At 36.2% G+C, this 18,996-nt stretch overlaps 1 protein-coding gene across 1 annotated transcript; it reads left to right on the forward strand.

The window, feature by feature from the left end:
- The first annotated feature begins 4,646 nt into the window (after positions 1-4,646).
- On the forward strand, positions 4,647-15,893 carry LOC115834045 (protein FRG1-like). Its single transcript, XM_030808825.1, has 7 exons — positions 4,647-4,731; positions 5,508-5,556; positions 7,452-7,563; positions 9,824-9,928; positions 13,482-13,573; positions 14,553-14,663; positions 15,837-15,893. The coding sequence occupies exons 1-7, from the start codon at positions 4,662-4,664 to the stop codon at positions 15,871-15,873; spliced, it is 576 nt and encodes a 191-aa protein (XP_030664685.1). The 5' UTR covers positions 4,647-4,661; the 3' UTR covers positions 15,874-15,893.
- The last annotated feature ends 3,103 nt before the right edge of the window (positions 15,894-18,996 follow it).

Consider the following 18,996-nt stretch of genomic DNA (forward strand, 5'->3'; position numbering starts at 1 on the left):
TGACTCTTACTCTAGGAAAGGTTCATCCTCATGGGCTTCAGCCACATGTTCTAGGTCTACTTGGTGAGTTCTCTCCACTCTGCTTTGTCCCAAATTTGTGTGATCTCTGGCATCTCCAGTCAGCCCTCAGAAGTGCCAGCCACTCTGCAGAGGCCTTGTGGAGCCTGCCTACTGTATGTACTCCCCCCAGCCCTTGGCCCTAGACCTGCAGAGAACTTTTGCATACTCTTTTGAGGCCTCACCTGTATGTAGTTCCCTCTTCTCCAGTACCTTATTCTCTAAACTCCCAACATGTTAGCACTGCAAGACTCTCAGCTTAGTGACAATGACATTGCCTCATTTTTGGAGTCTCTACCTCTCTCTGTGTGGTCAAGAAACTGCCATTGGACAGAAAACAGAAATGCGTGTGAGATTTGCCTCCTGTGTTTTCCTGTTGTCAAATATCACAGTCCTGTTCTGCCTGTGTTCCAATCCCCAAAAACAGTTTTCTCAAATATCCTATCCAGTTTCTGTTTTCTGGTTGGTCATGGTGGAAAGGCAAGTCCATCTTGGCTGGAAGAGGAAGTCCTTCTGCGTCTTTTTCTCTTTGTCCTTCTACCTTCTTTTGCATTGTGGATATTCTAAACTTGCCGTATAAGTAAGCATGTGCCTATTTGTGAAGGGAAAGAAAAAAACCTTTTAATTTTTTAAAGCTGTTCTGTTGGTTCCTCACAAGGATCTGAAGGGATTGGTAAATAGGATGAAAGGCATTCTGTCTTTCACATGGAGAATACCATGTGTGACATTAATAAAAATGAGCACGTCTGTAAGCAAAGAGTTTCACTGAGCTCTGCTAGATTCAGAAGCAATTGAACTTACAACATTGTAGTTTGCAAAACACATATTTTATTTACCCAGGAACTAAAGCTAAGTCAGCTATGGGTTAATAGAAGGTCTGTGAAGGGTACTTAGACTACAGTAAGATTGGGGAAGAAAATTCCATTTCCAAATCTAAGATATATCATTCCTTTGTGCCAAGCACATAATGAAGGTAGAGATTTAAGGGGGCCCTTAGCACAGAAGCACTGGGTTAGTCAGAAGGTGAGGTGAGCTGTCACACAGCCTTGATGCTAGAATGAGGGTGCCCTGGTAGTATCTTATCAGCCATGACACTGGTGCATCGGGCCATTTTTTTTTTTTTGAGACAGGCTCTTGCTTTGTTGCTCAGGCTGGAGTGCAGTGACGTGATCATGGCTCAGTGCACCCTCGACCTCGTAGGCTCAAGCAATCCTCTTACCTCAGACTCCCGAGTAGCTGGGAGCACAGGCTCGTACCACCATACCCAGCTAATTTCTTAATTTTTTTGTAGAGATGGGGATCTCCTTTTGTTGCCTAGGCTGATTTTGAACTCCTGGGCTTAAGTGATTCTCCTGCTTCCACCTCTCAAAGTGCTGGGATTACAGGCATGCCAGACATACATAAACATTCTAAACTATGTGAAAATCTTTGTTATGCATTGTGAGACAACACAGCAGGAATATTTGACCATGTGCCTAAGGTTTAAAGGGAAATAACTTTAATCATGCGTCTAAATAGCAAGTAATATTTTAGAGTGGATTCTCTTAAATTCAGCTTGGGCGTCTGCAGCATATACACAGCTTGAGCTGTAACCTGATGTAAAGACAGGGAACTTCAGCGCCCACTGTTCTTAGGATCCACTGCTTTTTCACAGCTAAAACCCCAGAGTGGCACCGTTAAGTATTATGTTATGTTACTTTAGTCGTTAAACATATAAGCATACCTCCAAAGGTTGAATGTAGGCCACTTGCAGAAAATAGGCAGAATGCTCACATTTAATTCTTGATGATACTGTGTTTAGCTTTATTCTTTGAAATCTCATTGAGAAAAAATACTGGCATCTGCTCAAAGTAATTTTTTCAGTTGACAATATTATAAGTAATGTTATTGTATCATTTCCCTACTTGGACAGAGTGTGAAAATTTTGAGGAGCTTGTCTGCCAGAAATTTCTTCCTCATTTGCAAAGCATTAATGAGATATTATATTTCAATGATTTTATTTTAATATTAAGTGTACTTGGTGAACGTGGCATAGAACATACAAAATAAAACTAATTTAAAATTATTAACTATTACATGTATAAGAAAGACTTGCTAACCATAACACTGTTCATAATGATTCTGAATAAAGCATTATTTCTTTTACTGAAAACAATAGTAGCTATAACTCAGTCATCTAAATTGTCATTAGTTTTATTGCTTTCTAATCATCTTTAGTTGAAATTTTAACTTTGATTAATTTTCTTTTTCTCCGTTGGTTTTGTGTGTGTGTGGAGGTAAAATATACAAAATATAGAATTTGCCAGTTTTTCTATTTTTACGTGTACACTTCAGTGGCATTTAAATACATGCACCATTTTACCTTCCCACCAGCATTGCACAGGGTTTCAGTTTCTCCACATCCTGCCCAACATTTGGTTTTCTGGTTTTCTTGGTTTCTGTTGTTTGTTTGTTTGTTTTGATAATAGCTATTCTAATGGGTGTGAAGTGGTATTGCATTATGGTTTTGATTTATATTTCCCTAGTGACTAGTGATGTTGAGCGTCTTTTCAAGTGCTTATTGGCCATTCGTATATCATCTTTGGAGCAATGTCCATGTATATCCTTTGCCCAGTTTTGAATTGTGGTATTTGTCTTTTTGGAGTTCTCTATATAGTCTGGATATTAATTCCTTATACTGTATGTAGTTTACAAATATTTTCTCCATTCTCTGGGTTGCCTTTTACTCTGTTGACAGTGGTTCTTGATGCACAAAAGTTTTTAATTCTGATAAAGTCCAGTTTGTCTATGTTTTCTTTTGTTGCCTGTGCCTTTGATGTTCTATACAAGAAATCATTGCCAAATTCATTGTCATGAAGCTTTTCCCATTTTCTTCTAAAAGTTTTCTAACTTTAGCTCTTATATTTAGGTCTTTGGTCTATTTTAAGTTACTTTTTGTATTTGGTGTTAGATAAGGGTCCAGCATCATTTTAGCTAAAATTTTATGTATTTTAAAATTGATTATGAAAAGCATGAAATGTTTAGTTGAATGGAAAATTTTGTGCAGTGGAATTAACTCAATCTTTAAAACCTTTTTATTATGGAAATATCCAACTATTCCATATATAGAATATAATGAATCCCCCATGTGCCCAGGCCCCAGCATTAATTATCAATATTTTGCCATTCTCATTGCATTTACATACACACCCACACACACATTTTTTCCTAGAAAATTTTAAGTAAAATCACAGATATTATGTCATTTTACCCATAAGTACATAAATGTACATTTCTTAAAGTGGTATGTCTTTCTCTCATCACCTGTTTTGTTCTTTATTTTTATACATTATACTATGTCATTATCAGACCTTGTAAAATTAACAAGAATTCCTTAATATGTCATATCCAGTTAATGATTGACTCATTTCTACTGTAGTTAAAGTACAATTTAGGAGGAGGTTTGAGGATATTTTTTAACATTAAGATATAAACTTTTATAACAACTGCTAAAATAATTGTTGCTAGAGTCTAACATTTCTATTGGCAAATTGGAAATTAGTATACATAGACATAGATTCTGCTCGTTTTGCTTTCAATCTAAAATCATAGTTAAGATTACTGGCCGGGTGCGGTGGCTCGCACCTGTAATCCCAGCCCTTTGGGAGGCAGAGGCAGGTGGGTCACGATGTCAGGAGTTCAAGACCAGCCTGGCCAAAGTGGTGAAACCCCGTCTCTACTAAAAATATACAAAAAATTATTTGGGCATGGTGGCACGCGCCTGTAACCCCAGCTACTCGGGAAGCTGAGGCAGAGAATTGTTTGAACCTGGGAGGGAGAGGTCGCAGTGAGCCAAGATCGCATCACTGCACTCCAGCATGGGCAACAAAGCGAGACTCCATCTCAAAAAAAAAAAAAAAAGATTACTGTGCTAGAAAGTCTTCCTGTGGAGGCATTTTTCAGAAATATTATGATAGGCATTGCCTCTGGAAAGCAGGCATGAATAGATGGCTGGGGTGTATCATGAGAGAGACCGTTCTCCAAATATCACTTTGTACCTTCACATGTTGCCTTTTGTTTTGTTTTGGTCTTTTTTCGAGAAAGGACCTTGCTCTGTCACTCAGGCTAGAGTGCAGTGGCATGATCATAGCTCAGTATAACCTTGAACTCCTGGGCTCAAGTGATCCTCTTTCCCACCTCCCTGAGTAGCTGGGATTACAGGCATGCACCCCCATGCCTGGCTGTATGTTGCTATTTTGTGTTTTAAAAACCTAATCCTGACTGTGCTGGTAGTCACATGAATCTGTGCACATACATGCAAACAAGTACATGTAAAACTGGTGAAATCTGAATAAGCTTCATGGATTATATCAATGTCAGTTTCCTGATTCTAACAGTGTATGATACTTATGCAAGATGTCATCATTGAGACAAAGCGAGTAAAGAATATGTGAGATCTTTGTATTACTTCTTACAACTGCAAAATAAAAAGTTTTTAAAACTAAGTTATAAATAACAAAGGACTCTGTGTCTAAAATATAAAGTTGAAATATCAATTTTATTTTTTAGGAATCTGGTGGACAGTGACAAACTTTGGTGAAATTTCAGGAACCATAGCCATTGAAATGGATGAGGGAACCTATATACATGCACTCGACAATGGTCTTTTTACTCTGGGAGCTCCACACAAAGAAGGTTTGTGTCTGGAAGGGAAGAGGCTGCCACAAGTGTAGATTTTAGGACATTCATTCACTTAGGCCAAACTCTAACTAGTCTCAAACATTTTCCAAAGGAATGGAAGCATTGCATTTGACTCTTCCATTTTTTTAAATTCCTTAATATTTACCAGCCGTTGGCAAGTCTCTCTTTCTAATATAAGCATTTGAAAACATTCCGTATAGTTCCAGAAGAGTATCTTTGGAAATCAAAACAACATGAATAATTAAAATAGTAAGTGGAAAGTAAAAAAGAAAACCTATTTGAGTCAAAAATGTTTGAATTTCTTTTTTATTCAGACCTATTACCAAAACTAACCTGGGTGCGTTTAACAATTTGAAGTTTCCTCATTTTCTTTAGCCCATTAGAGGAAGCACTAATGAGATACAAAGTAATTAGAAGATAAAAAGCAGCATTGTTTAGTTAGCAAGGCCATCCCTTGAATAAATGAAAGCATTTAGCTTTTTAAATAAGGGCTCATTTATGACTGTATTTTAAAACATAAAGAGAAGCTATCTCGAAAGATACTAAATAAGCATTATATCACCCTGTCTTACTCAGTATATAAAATTAGCACTGTAGTTAAAAGAAGGTAAAATAGATCTTAATTCCAAAGATACAGTATTACAGTAACATCAGTATATCTGAATATTCTTACATTTAATTGCAGAATAGCCACATTTTTTAAAGCAAAATAATCTCTTTATATTTATAGCAAATGTCAATTTTATTTTCAGATGTTTTTTCTCCAATAGTTGATAAGTCCCCAGAGCAGTTTACAGCTGTCAAATTATCTGATTCCAGGTGAGCTTATGTTGTAATATAATTAGTAACCAGTTATTTTAAAAATTTAATTGTATTCATTTAAAATTTTAGTATCTGTCTTACTTAAGCCCACAGGGTAATTTTGATATAAAAAACGAAATATCTTTTTTGAAAAGTAGATTTTGTGATCACTTTTGTTGGATTTCCTGTCAATATATAATGCTAGGCTGGAAAAAAGATATGTACGTTAAAAAATGAAGATTAATAATTTCACACACCTAATAAGATAGATTAAAAAATCAGATAGTACAAAACCTGGTTCACTGTTGCTATGATATTTAAACTCACTGTTTGGAAGTCTAAAGACAAACAGGAAGACTAAAAAAAGGAATATTGTTGAAACCAGCAGAGAATGTTACAGCATCATAACGACCAAAAGAATATTTTTACTCACTATTTTTACAGTCATTTTATAAAGTAACCTTTTTTATTCTCACCTTGTGCAGAAGTATAGAATGATTCTTTGGGAAAAAGATACTGAAAGTGAATTTACATATTTTAGTAATTGGTTACATCAACATGATAATGATTTCTGTTATATAATCATTAACATATAAAGGAGTAAAAGTCAATTCTGGCATCCCAGGGGATTCTTGGTAAGGTAAAAATTAGAAATCATAATTTTAAAAAATCACATTAAGATGATTATTTCTATACTTTCTTTGAAAGTCTGATAAGTATGGTGAAAGACAAAGAATAAAAGCAGAGGAAGAAAAAATTCAGTAATTTTAAACTGCTTTGCAATTATAAACAAAAAAGGATTATAAAGAAAATTAACTGACAAATGAGGAAAATATTTGCAACAATCTTAATAGGCAGTGAGTTCTTACTCTTCATGTGTATCTTGTATAGAATTCATAGCACTGAAGACCCCAGTAGAAAAATTGTGAACAGTCAGATCTCAATAGAAAAATGGACAAGGGACATTATCAGATAATCTAAAAACTAAAAAGGAAAGGAAAAGAAAAACAATTGTTATTCTAGTTAACTACTAAAATGCAAATTAATAGGATACTGTTTTTTTCCATATCAGGTTTTCAAGTATTTTTTTTTGAGTCATAATGTTTAAAAAAAAATCCATGATACAAAACATACTCTGTTAATTTTAGGTAAGAATGTAAATGGAAGCAGCATTTTCTGGAAAACAGTTTGATGACATAAGAACTTTATAGTTTATACTCCTTGATCCAATTATTTCTAGGAATTTTCTCTAAAGATAAATCAGTTTTATGTACAGAATAGATATAAATAGAACTATTTATGAAAAGAGAAAAAGTAAGTTTTAGTAATTTATTATTGAACTTTAAAGAGGTATAATTGAAGAATGATGAATTTTGAAAATACATGTTACAATGTTTATATTAAAAAAGCAAAATATAAAACTAAATTTAAAACTGCACTGTCCAATATGGCAACAACTAGTCACATGTAGCTTTTTTTTTTTTTTGAAGGCACAGAGTCTCACTCTGTCACCCAGGCTGGAGGGCAGTGGTGTGATCATAGTTCACTATAACCTCAAATTTCTGGGCTCAAGCAGTCCTCCTGCATCAGCCTCCCAAGTAGCTGGTATTAAATGCTCACACCACCATGCCCAGCTAATTATTTAAATTTTTTGTAGAGATGGGGTCTCACTATGTTGTCCAGGCTGATCTTGAATTTCTTGCCTCAAGCAATTCTCCCATTGGCTTCCCAAAGCACAGGGATTATAGGAGTGAGTCACCACTCAGCCACATGCATCTTTTGAACACTTGGAATATGTCCAGTCTGAAATTTTAAATATGTACACACCCACACACATACACATGTCCTGTTTTGATGTTCTATAATTAATTTTCTCTCAGTTTTTAACTTTTGTCTATCTTATTAATGTACAGAATTGCCCTGAAATCTGGCTATGGAAAATATCTTGGTATAAATTCAGATGAACTTGTTGGGGGTTCAGATGCAATTGGACCAAGAGAACAATTGGAACCAGTCTTTCAAAATGTAAGTGCTGTTATTGTTTATAAAAACTTCCTGTCAGTTTAACAGAAAGTCTGTGACTTTTAACAGAAAGTCAATCATAACATATTTAAAAAGAAAAAGTAGGATGCAATAGTATAATACATTAAATTGGAATAAATCAATAAGAACATAGAGCCTTAAAGAGATCTCAAAATATAGTGCAACAAAAATAGCATTAGTACTTTTGCCCACAATTATTTCTGTATACCCTTATTGCCTAGATATGGATCTCATTTCCATTAAAGAACCAGTCAATTTTAGGTCTCAGAGTAGGAAAACAGAATAGTCCCTAAGTATCTTCTTTGTAGCAGAAATCATGGATGCTTTCAGAAGCATTAGAGACTGTCAGCGAACAGTGGAGCTTGCTAAGACCAAGTTGTGACAATTTGTGTGTAAAATAAATAATAATAGTTCATTGAAGTAAATTATCTCTAAAAGACTTTCAGTTCATAAGCTTAAAATAGTGTATGAAAAGATAGTTTTAATATAAGAAGAATAAAGATAATATACTAATTCTTAATTTTAGTAAGTAGACAGTTGTATATGGATGTTTTGTTAAATCCTTGTTGATACAGAATACATAATTTCCTTTTTCTGTTTGTGTGAGAAGTAAAGATTGAACAAAAATATGTGAGTGCTAAGTAGTGTTTAAAAAGTAGATAACTATATCAAAAACAGTAAGGACTACTGGGCACCACGCAGAACAAATAGAAGATAAGCTCAGCCTTTGAGTAGCAGCTTTGGTAGTATACAATAATGAACTGAAAATAGGAACTCAGCAGTGTTTTCTAAGATGACAGATTAAACAAACATCCCACCAGAAAGAGGTAATCACTTAGACTGATTTCCTCATCCCCTACGATAAAATATTGTCAGTGACTTGAAAACTATCTTGACCCAATCCATTGAGAAATGCATTTTTACATTGCAGCCCAGCACACACACATGTATAACTGAAGCAAGAGTTGTACTTAACAATACTTGTCCATGTGTTATGTACCTTGATATTTCTTATTCTCTTTTACCCCTTCCTCTGTGTGTCTGTGTATATTCCTTCCCCCCCGCCACCCACCCAATACCATTCAGGAAACACTACATTGATTTCATTACCTGCTAATCTGTTGCAACCCCTTTGAGATGATCCTACTAGTTATGATGAGATACTTCTAATAAAAGTTACACCAGTAGAAAATGACATTATTTCATAAGGCCAGGATGATGACTTAGATAGTACTAATAATACAACACTTTAGGAAAGTTCATTTCATTTTTAGGAAGGACACTAAATTTCAAAAATTTTAAGTTTAAATGAAAGAAGGTCTTAAAACTCTATTGCAAAAAGGACTCAGCTGAATAATCTGTGGCACAGGTTTAAATCGCCTTGGACCACACCGCCATGTTCCAGGGCACACCAGGAGCCATCCAGATGAGAGACCACCCAGCCCTTGTGACTTGACTAAGAAATTAAATCCATGTTATCAGCACGTTTTTAACTGGATGTGATATAAGGTTAACATATTTTTTAATCATTGTATTTATAAATATTTTGTCTAAGTGTTATGGTATTCCAAGTTTTCCAAGAAAATCAACCAAATACAAGTTATAAATAAACATTATATTTGTTAAGGGAGTTAAGCTAACCAAATTTATAACCCAGATTTAGATACACAAGAAAATCAGTTTTTAAAGTTTTGTTTAATAGAAAGCCGTGTAATACATCAGACATTAAGCAACTAAAAAAGTATATGAATATTTATTTTCACACACAAAAGTCCCTCAGACATTGATTCTTAAATTTGAAACACCAAAGGATTGTATATACCTTTTCATGTTTTCTAATTGTGAAGAAAATAAATTTTACTTAAAATGCTAATATTTGAATAAAGTATGCATTCATAATTATGTTGTCTTTAAAGTTAACTTTTCAAACTGAACTAAATCAGTTTTATCTTCAGTAGATCTTTTAGAAAGGAAGCAATCTTACCTTATCTAATTAGAATTTAGTCCTACTAGGAAGATACACTACAAATGTTTATTGTGCTAATCTTTGAATACTAAAATGAAAGGTGATTTTGGTTTCCTTTTCTATATGTTCTTGTATTATATTTTTCAGGTTTTTCTCTAAGTTATTTTCTGTGATTTTTAAATCAGGGAGGAAAAATTAATTCAGTCTAAACACTTAATTAATGTTTCTTCTACAAGAAGTATCCTCATGGCTATTTTGTTATTTTGTTTCACTTAGGGGAAAAAGGCTTTGTTGGCCTCAAATAGCTGCTTTATTAGATGCAGTGAAGCAAGGGACATAGAAGCAAAACGTGAAACAGCAGGAGAAGAAGAAATGGTCAGGGTAACTCAAGGTAACGAAGACATTTTCTACAGGTGACTACATTCATACATGCGATGTGACTGTATCTCTTTAAAATGTTAAATGGTAATTTACTGTCACTTTAAAGATTTAGTTAATAGCTTTTTATAATGTGGTGTTTCAAATAGACTCATTTTTAATTATAAATCCTATAGTTGATGGCTCATTTATACAATGTGGTAGAGAAATGAGTGCATCTAGGAGCTACCTTGCCATTATCTCCATGGATTAGTATCTTTTTCTGGTAGTTCCACATGCTCTTTTTAGGCTTTCATGTTCTTGTTTTCTTGCTTGTATTTTAAAATCTAATTTTTAAAATAGGTAACATGTACACGTGGTCCAACATTTTCAAATAAAAGCATTTGAAGACATATGCCTCCCATGCGTCTTACTCACCTGTGTCCCAGCTCCTGTTCCTCTTTTCCTTTGTTTTGTTCTTTTATAGCCTCCTAAAATTTCTTTATAAACATGAATATATTTATAATTTTCAACTATTTTACACTAAAGGTAGCCTCCTCTATATTCTTCTCTACTTTGATTTTTTTTTCCCTTAAAATTGTATCTTGGAGAGTTTTCTACTATTAATTTGAATGTAGAAAGTTTTCTCTTTTTCTTGCTTTTCCTCTCTTTCTCTTTTTTAACAACCACATAATACTCCATTTTAGGGATGTACCTTTATTTTGTCTCTTATAGATAGAAATTTAGGCTGTTTCCAGTCTTTTGCTCTTATAAACAGTGCTGCAGTACATAACATTGAATATGCATCAATTTGTAGATGTGCAGGTGGACCTGAAGATAAATTTCCAGAAGCAGAATTACCAGGTCAGGGGTATACACATTTGTATTTATGTAATGCTTGAGCTTCTGTGATGATAATCACTCTATGAAACATAAAAAAATCAGAACTTCTGGGGCCTTAGCCTTTACATTTTAAAAATATTTTTATTAATAGTACCTGTCTTCTTTGCATTAGGAGAAACATGAATCACATAAAACATTATTTTTATTTTATTTTTAAAATTTGTGTGCATCACTAAGCTGGAAATAAAAATTCCTTATTCCAGGCTAAATTCCCTCATCCATAGTCAGACGTGTTATCCATTGCACCAGTGGCCTGTGCCCTCCGTAGTCCTACTCTTTGTTTTACATCATTATAAAAGTTACACAGACATCTTCATTTCAAGGTGAAATTCTAAATAATATTGTTAATATAACCTAGATAAATCAGGTAGTTAACTGGAATTTGATGAAAACATTTAAGGCTTAATTTTTTAGATTCACAAAAGCCACTGATCTTTAATGATAAACATATACCAGGATGTGTCTAAAGAATAATTCCTGTATTGTTGACACATGGCTTTTCTGTGTCTTGGCATTCCATCCCAGAACTGAGCAAAGGCACTGATCTTTAATGATAAACATATACCAGGATGTGTTTAAAGAATAACTCTCCCCATCTTGACACATGGTTTTTCTGTTTCTTGGCATTCCGTCCCAGTACTGAGCATCACAAACCTTGCTTTGTTTGTCTCTGTTGGGAATCACAGGTTGCATCCAGTCTGACCCAGATTTGCTCTGTAAGGCATTGTGGGGGCCAGAGTGGAAGGCTCTAAGAGAGGGGGCAAATGCCTTTTCTAAAATGTCCTTCGTTCTTATAATTAGAACATAAAAATTTGTGTTACATTTTTCTCTACCAGTGTAATTTAAAAGCATCTATCAAATCTGTGTATGTTCTTCATGTTAGATTTCCGGTCATATGTTTGATTTTCTTTTAGAATATTCTTGATTTCAGATAATTTCAAATCTAAAGCTCAAACAATTTCAATCTAAAATGTAAGTATTTTCTTAGAGAAGTGAAATGCTATATTTTTTCATTGCATGCAGCTGGCACATGCGTTGTAATCTTGAATTTCCATAATGCTCCTGTGAGGTGCATGTGAGCTCAGCCTTACAGACAGGAAGAAAGCCTCTGACCCTCCTTACATCCTCGTGGTTTTTGTCAGTCAATTCATGGAAATCACAGTGATTTCAAGGTGTGGTAAAACAGGATGTGTACCCAGGCCCAGCTGACTCCAGAGGCCACTCTCAGTATTTCATAGCACATTCCTTCTCCGGAAACAGGTCACTGGGGAAATGCAGATGGGTTTGAGACTTACGTTTCATTTTATTTATTTATATTTTATAGTATCATGTTTAAATTATTTTTCAGCAGGATATCATCACAAAAGTGTTACTGAAGGCAACAATTGCAAATATATGTGCAGTGCTTTGCACTTATACAAAGAAAGATACACAATGATTGCATTTTTCACTAAAGCAATTTTCAGACGAAATACAAAGTTTTCTGGGTGTCTTTGGTTAGTCAAGTACTTGGAAGCTCTGAACAGTGATTATTTAGGACCCTTCTCGTACCATTTAATTGTAGGCTCTTCAAATCTCTCTCAGCCCTTCACCTTTATGACCTTGCCTTATCTACCAGAACACAGATCCCTCTTACTAAAGGTAGCATTGTGTTACCTCTGTCAGCCCTTCACCTTTATGACCAGAACACAGATCCCTCTTACTAAAGGTAGCCTTGTGTTACCTCTGTCAGCCTTTCACCTTTATGACCAGAACACAGATCCCTCTTACTAAAGGTAGCATTGTGTTACAGACCCTAGCAGGGAATGTTTTCAGGTCTGGGACCCCTCTAATCAAGACTGTCACAAAGATGTCATTGGCACAAACACGTTATTTGTCATCACTTTCTATGCAGCCCTGGAACTGGACTCTGGCCACAGAGATCCCTTAGGAGACATGAGTCCTTACCATTGCCAATTGCCTGTTCTGTGGGTGATCCTAATTGTTGAATGCAGATCAATTAACTTATGACATATGATAGTAAACATCTATCTAAACTTAGGAGGATATAAGAAGCTAGTAAAAGAGGTGGGTTCCAATTAATTAAAAACAAGTTGTTTACGGGAGGCTGAGGCAGGAGAATGGCATGAATCCCGGGGGGCGGAGCCTGCAGCGAGCCGAGATTTTACCACTGCACTCCAGCCTGGGTGAAAGAGCGAGACTCCGTCTCAAAAAAAAAAAAAAAAAAAAAACAAGTTGTTTAATGTTAAGTTTTAATACTTTCGTAATAGTCTGTGCAATGTAAAATAGCTATTAAGCTTTCAATGTGATCAAATGAACACTTGTCTAATAGGAATAATTTGATCCTAGTGTATTCACTTGGAGGACAAAAATTAGTTAATGATTGCTTTATTGCCTAGCAGGATCTGATGTGTAAAATACTTCTGAAATAATTTTGTCTGTAGCGTTTCTGACACAAGGGCTGTGGAGGAAGCATGTGATGGCACTTACTCATATAGATGATATATATGAAGTAAAAACACATAGCCAGAACCTGTCTTTTTCTGAATATAGTTGCTCAGTTAATTTTTTCTTCTGCATAAGAAATCATCTTGAATGTTCTTATGTGATACGTAAAGTGGGGAAGGTGGAAGATAAACATATAACCCATTGGATTCCCTTTTCCAATATCTAGATTAGATCTTGTGCTGAAAGAGAAATCAAGAAAAAAGATGACATTCCAGAAGAAGACAAAGGAAATGTAAAACAATGTGAAATCAATTATGTGTATGTATGCTTTTCCTTTTAGACCTACAGATTTGGCAGTGAAGTGCTTCTCAAAGTGCTTTAAAAATCAATTACCTAATTAGCTGGGGATGGTGGTGCATGCCTGTCGGCCCAGCTACTCAGGAGGCTGAGACAGGATTGTTTGAGCCCAGGAGTTCAAGGCTGCAGTGAGCTCTGATCACCACTGCATTCCAGCCTGGGCGACAGAGCAAGACCCTGTCTGAAAAAATGAAAACTGATAGACAAGAAGAGGCAACACAATGTAGTCTCTAAGACAGAGCACTGAGCTAAATGCTTTTCTTTTCTTGAGGGTTCAGTTTTCCTAATCATCCTACCAGCTCCCAAAGCTAGTCACTCGGGTTAGTCAGTCTCTCTATTCATTCATAGAAAGGGCGTGATGCCAGTCAAAGGCTGTGCTATGGCCAGGACAAAGGGGACTCCAGCCAGCATGCCCTAATAGAAGTGGGGCCTTGTGCTAACCAGTCAATGAGTGGCCCTCCTCTTGAGAGGTCATGAAGGTCATCTTTGTTGTTCAAAAGCTCCAACTTATTGAAAAAAGTACAATTAGACTTTTTTTTTCTTCCCCAAGAAGGAGTCTCGCTCTGTCCCACAGACTGGAGTGCAGTGCCGCAATCTCAGCTCATCGCAACCTCCGCCTCCCAGGTTCATGTGATTCTCCTGCCTCAGCCTCCCGAGTAGCTGGGACTACAGGCGCATGCCACTATGCTCGGCTAATTTTTGTATTTTTAGTAGAGACAGGGTTTCACCATGTTGGCCAGGCTGTTCTCGAACTCCTGACCTCGAGTGATCCGCCTACCTTGGCCTCCCAAAGTGCTGAGATTGCAGGTGTGAGCCACTGCACCTGGCCTACAATTAGACTTTTTTAATAAGTGAAAAATTAACAGTATTTATAAATTTAATCGTAAATATGTATAATCAGAGTTTGAGGTATTTTTCAATGAAGACATTTTCTTTGCAGAAAGAAATTTCAGAGCTTCCAAGACCACAAACTTAAAATAAGTAAAGAAGACAGTGAAATTCTTAAAAAGGCTCAGAAAGATGGATTTTTGCATGAGACGCTTCTGGACAGGTAGCTATTTATTTACTTATTTCCACTATCTTCAGTAGCCAATAGAAATGGCATGTAGAAAACCTGTATTCTCTTAAATTACTGTAGTTTTCACATTTTTGTCTTTATTTCTAATTTGTAAGTGTGGCAATATTACCTAGAGAGGACATCATGAGTTTGGGAAAAGACCGTCAAGAAAGAATATCTAAAAATTATAACCGATTATAAGTATATACTTTAAGAAATTCAGGTTTGACTGTATCTACTTCATGAATTTATCATTATCTTTTTATAACTATTAGAACCAGAGTTGGAAAGAAGCAGTTTGACTAATATAAAAATTATATGGATTCTGTTAGAGTAGTTCAGGTTCCTTAAAATAAGCATAGATCAACTAAAAAACTAAGTATAAAAGCTAAACAAGTGAAATTGAAGCAGTTTTAAGATTTGGAAGAGTGCAGGATGTTTATCATAGCACATTATTAATATTTATTACTCTTCCTATGTAGATAAGTAAGGTCCTAGATTTGCAACATAGAAAAACAGGTAGAGACGTTTAGCTGTGGGTGTACAAGTATAAATGACTTAAGTGCCAGATTTTGATAATCACCAGCCGCTCATTCAAGTCCTATGTTGCAAAGTTACTCTTACCCTTTTTTTTAAATTACTTGATAAAGGCAATGTTTAATTACATATTTCCTGTTAACTAGCTGGTAGAGTTCATACCTAAAGTCAGTAAATAATGTTAAGAATTTTTTCCAGCTGAGCAAATGAATATGTATCTAGTTGTAAGAAATCAAGAAGAGGACATAAAATGTACTCAGGATGTGGACTCTAAAACGGAATAAGCTCTATGTCCTGTAACTTTTATCACTTGTAATAATACAGCATTCTCACCCTGTTAAATGGAAATTTAAAGCACTCTTAAATTCTGGAATAATTAAAATTGCTATTTGGATTGAAAAAGCCCTTAGGCAACATTTATTGAATATTAGGAAATAACTTTTATAAGATTAGAATTCATTTTTTATAGAAACCAAATTTAAAAGCATACATATTTTAATATATGTGTTGTGGTAATATAATAACCAAAATTGAACACACAGTTTTAAAGCTTTTTATATTTAGTAGCAGTTGAATACATGTGGCATGTTTTACATAGATTAGTTTTACTATTTTTCTTTGTTTAAACAGGAGAACCAAATTGAAAGCTGACAGATACTGCAAGTGACTGGGATTTTTGTTTCTGCCTTATCTCTTTGTGGTTTTTTTCTGAATAAAATATTCATTGGAAATGCTTTTACAGAGTTCTTGAGTTGTTGTGAAATGATTATTTAGCTAGTAGCTAGTTTAACAGGATTAAACAAGTTTAATCAGGATTCTTCATGGATGTACTTTTTAGCTAACTACAGTTTTTCACATGGAAATGAAACTTAGAGTACACACTTAACGTACCACAGAATTTTTTTCTGGATTTCCTGTCCTAAGGCATGAAGTGTACTAGAAACCAATTCTTCCTGTGCTACTTGTGGAATCTGTCTTACTGGATCATAATCTTACTTTATATGATAGATGCTTAATCAGTGCCTTTAATAGGAAGTTAGAAACTCCCAATCCGATCAACAAGGCTTTGGTTCTACCTCCTAAGTACTACCCAGATCACAGACAACTCAAATATCAGAACTAGGGGCTGGGCAGAGAGGACAAATCATCTATTAGGGAGTGGGACAGAGTGGAAACATTGCAAAGGAGCAAGTGGGCTCAGAACAGAGGGGAGAGTAGTACTGGGGAAGCTCCCTGCTGAGGACAGGTTAGCCACAGTGGATATATCTGTGACGCCTTTGTCCTTGTGGGCTGGAATGGAAGCTGATAAAGAAGTTCAGACGCTACGTGTTGCTTAGGTCTGCTTTGTTGAAGCCTGTCTGTTTCAGAGTTTCTAAACACAATATTCCCGTGGCATCTAATCCCAGTGAGTGCTCCAAATCCAGGCTGTGTATCAGATGCCATGGGAAATTCTGCCTCAGGACTGAGGTTGGTTCAAGCATCTGGATAGATGTCAAAAGTACACGTTGTGTGCTGGCCTAACCTGAAAGACCCTATCTAGTTCTAGCCTTTAAATTCCTTCTGTCACCGAATCTAGAGTTACGTGGCATCTGTACAAGCTAGGTAACTGAGGCATGGGATCAGCCCTATAAAGGAGCTTTTGGAGCTTTTGTTGTAGGTCTAGCTTCAACTTGGCACTCCAGTTCCAATAGCTGGACTTTCTCTCATCGTGTGTTCTGATCCTTGGATTGGGAACAAAGTAACCACTCTGATCCCACAAAGCAGTGGTTCCGGTTCCCAACTGGTGACTATTTTGCCTCCCAGGCGACATTTTTGGTTTTCACAACTGGAATACGGTGTTAGAGGGTAGAGGCTAGGGATGCTGCGAAGCATGTGGCAGAATCCTGTTCCACCCAGAATGCTAACGGTGCCAAGTTTATGGAGCCTTCCCACCCAAGGGCTTGATATATTCCTTGCTTTTGCCAGCTCCCTAACCCGTAAACACAACAGTTCAAATCTGTATGCATAAGCATCTCCTAGGGACCTGCACGTTTCCAATATTGACTACTGAGACCCATCCGTAGAGATGCAGGCTTACGAGGTCTAGGATTGGGCTCAAAATTTGAATTTTAACAAGTACTCCAGGTCATTCTGAAGCAAGTGATACAAACCACACAATGAGGAACATAGCCTTCAAGAGACTGAATCTTGCTTCCCAACACTAGCTTGGTATCTGAGACCATCTGCCTGCTGCCTGGCTTTCCTGACACAAACATTCTGCATGTAGGCACAGTGTGTTCCTGGACACCATGTCAACTCGTTCACCCTCATGTTCCCTTGGTTCCTGTCCCCAGTCCAGCGAGCAGAACTAATTGCAGATTTTGACAACAGAAGATACAGATTTAAAATAACTTGCTTGTTCCAGTGGACTTTATCCACTTGTGAAGGAGGACAAGTGGACAAGAGGAGAGGGTAGGTGGGGGCTTCTTCCCTATTCCTCCCATTCCACTTTATACAAACCCCAGCTAGACCACTGGGAGAGCAATGGAGGTTTAGAATGACTGCATCTAAATATTGTCATCTGGGCCACTCTTCTTCCATCTTGTACACAAGGATATCTCATGAGTTTTGTTTAAAGCACTACTGAAACCAAGATAAACTCTGGCTTAGCATGCCCCTGACGGATCAGTCTAGTAATCTTATCAAAACCAAGATTACCTAAAAGCACTAACCAAAGGAAAAGCTCCCTCACCCCAAACTATGACTGCTCACATTTTTCAGATTGAATCATTTTCAATTGTATTTTAAGGTTCATTGACTCTTTACCACCTCCAAGCTGCTCCTGAACACAACTGATTATTATTTTTTAATTTTGAAAACTTTTTCACTTCTAGAATTTCCACTTGAGCCTTTGTTATTATTGTAGTTTCTTCTTCTCTGCTGTGATTTCCTATCCATTTATTTTAAGGGTTTTTGGGGTTTTGATTTTACTAAGAATTACAATAACTACTTTAAAAATCCACACCAATTCCAACATCTGGGTCATCTCGAGGTCAGTCTCTATTGATTGCCTTTTTCTTTGAATATGTTTCTTTATATGTTTGATATAATGGGATTGAATTCTGAAGATTGTAAAACTAGAGTTTGTTTTGTTCTTCTGAAAATTTTGATAATTTTTTGTTGTATTTTGTTTCTTTTTTTTCTATTGTATTCTTTACAATGAATTTTCCTCCAAGGATTTTAACATTTCTATTTCTCAAAATATTTATGTTAAAAATTATACAAAGTAGCTTGGTGCAGTGGCTCCTATCTGTAATCCCAGCACTTTTAGAGGCCAAGGCAGGAGCCTTGAGTTGGAAACCAACCTAGACAACAGGGCCCAGGAGTTGGAAACCAGCCTAGACAACAGGGCAAGACCCTGTCTCCACAAAAAGCTATTAGGGTGGTGCAAAAAGTAATTGCGGGTTTTGCATTACTTTCAACAGCAAAAACCCGCAATTACTCTTGCACCAACCTGATAAAAAATAAGCTGGGTATGGTGGTGGCTTGTGACTGTGGTATCAGCTATTTGGGAAGTGAAGGCAGAGGTGGGAGGATTGCTTGAGCCCAGGAATTCCAGACCAGCCTGAGACCCTGTCTCTACGAAAAAAATAAATAAATTAGGTGGGCCCACGTACCTGTGGTACTAGCTACTTGGGAGGCAAAGGCAGAGGTGCCAGAATCACTTGAACCCAGAAGCTCAAGGCTGCAGGGCGCTGTGATTGTGCCACTGCACTCCAGCCTGGGTGATGGAGCACGACCCTGACTCAAA

The sequence above is a fragment of the Nomascus leucogenys genome, unplaced genomic scaffold, assembly GCF_006542625.1.
Source record: "Nomascus leucogenys isolate Asia unplaced genomic scaffold, Asia_NLE_v1 000828F_84451_qpd_obj, whole genome shotgun sequence".
NCBI lineage: Eukaryota > Metazoa > Chordata > Mammalia > Primates > Hylobatidae > Nomascus > Nomascus leucogenys.

Coding starts and splice junctions, on each gene's coding strand:
- LOC115834045 (XM_030808825.1), top strand. CDS start 4,662: ATGGATGAGGGAACCTATATACATGCACTCGACAATGGTCTTTTTACT. Junction 4,732..5,507: donor GGGAGCTCCACACAAAGAAG/GTTTGTGTCTGG, acceptor TTTCTCCAATAG/TTGATAAGTCCCCAGAGCAG. Junction 5,557..7,451: donor GTCAAATTATCTGATTCCAG/GTGAGCTTATGT, acceptor ATTAATGTACAG/AATTGCCCTGAAATCTGGCT.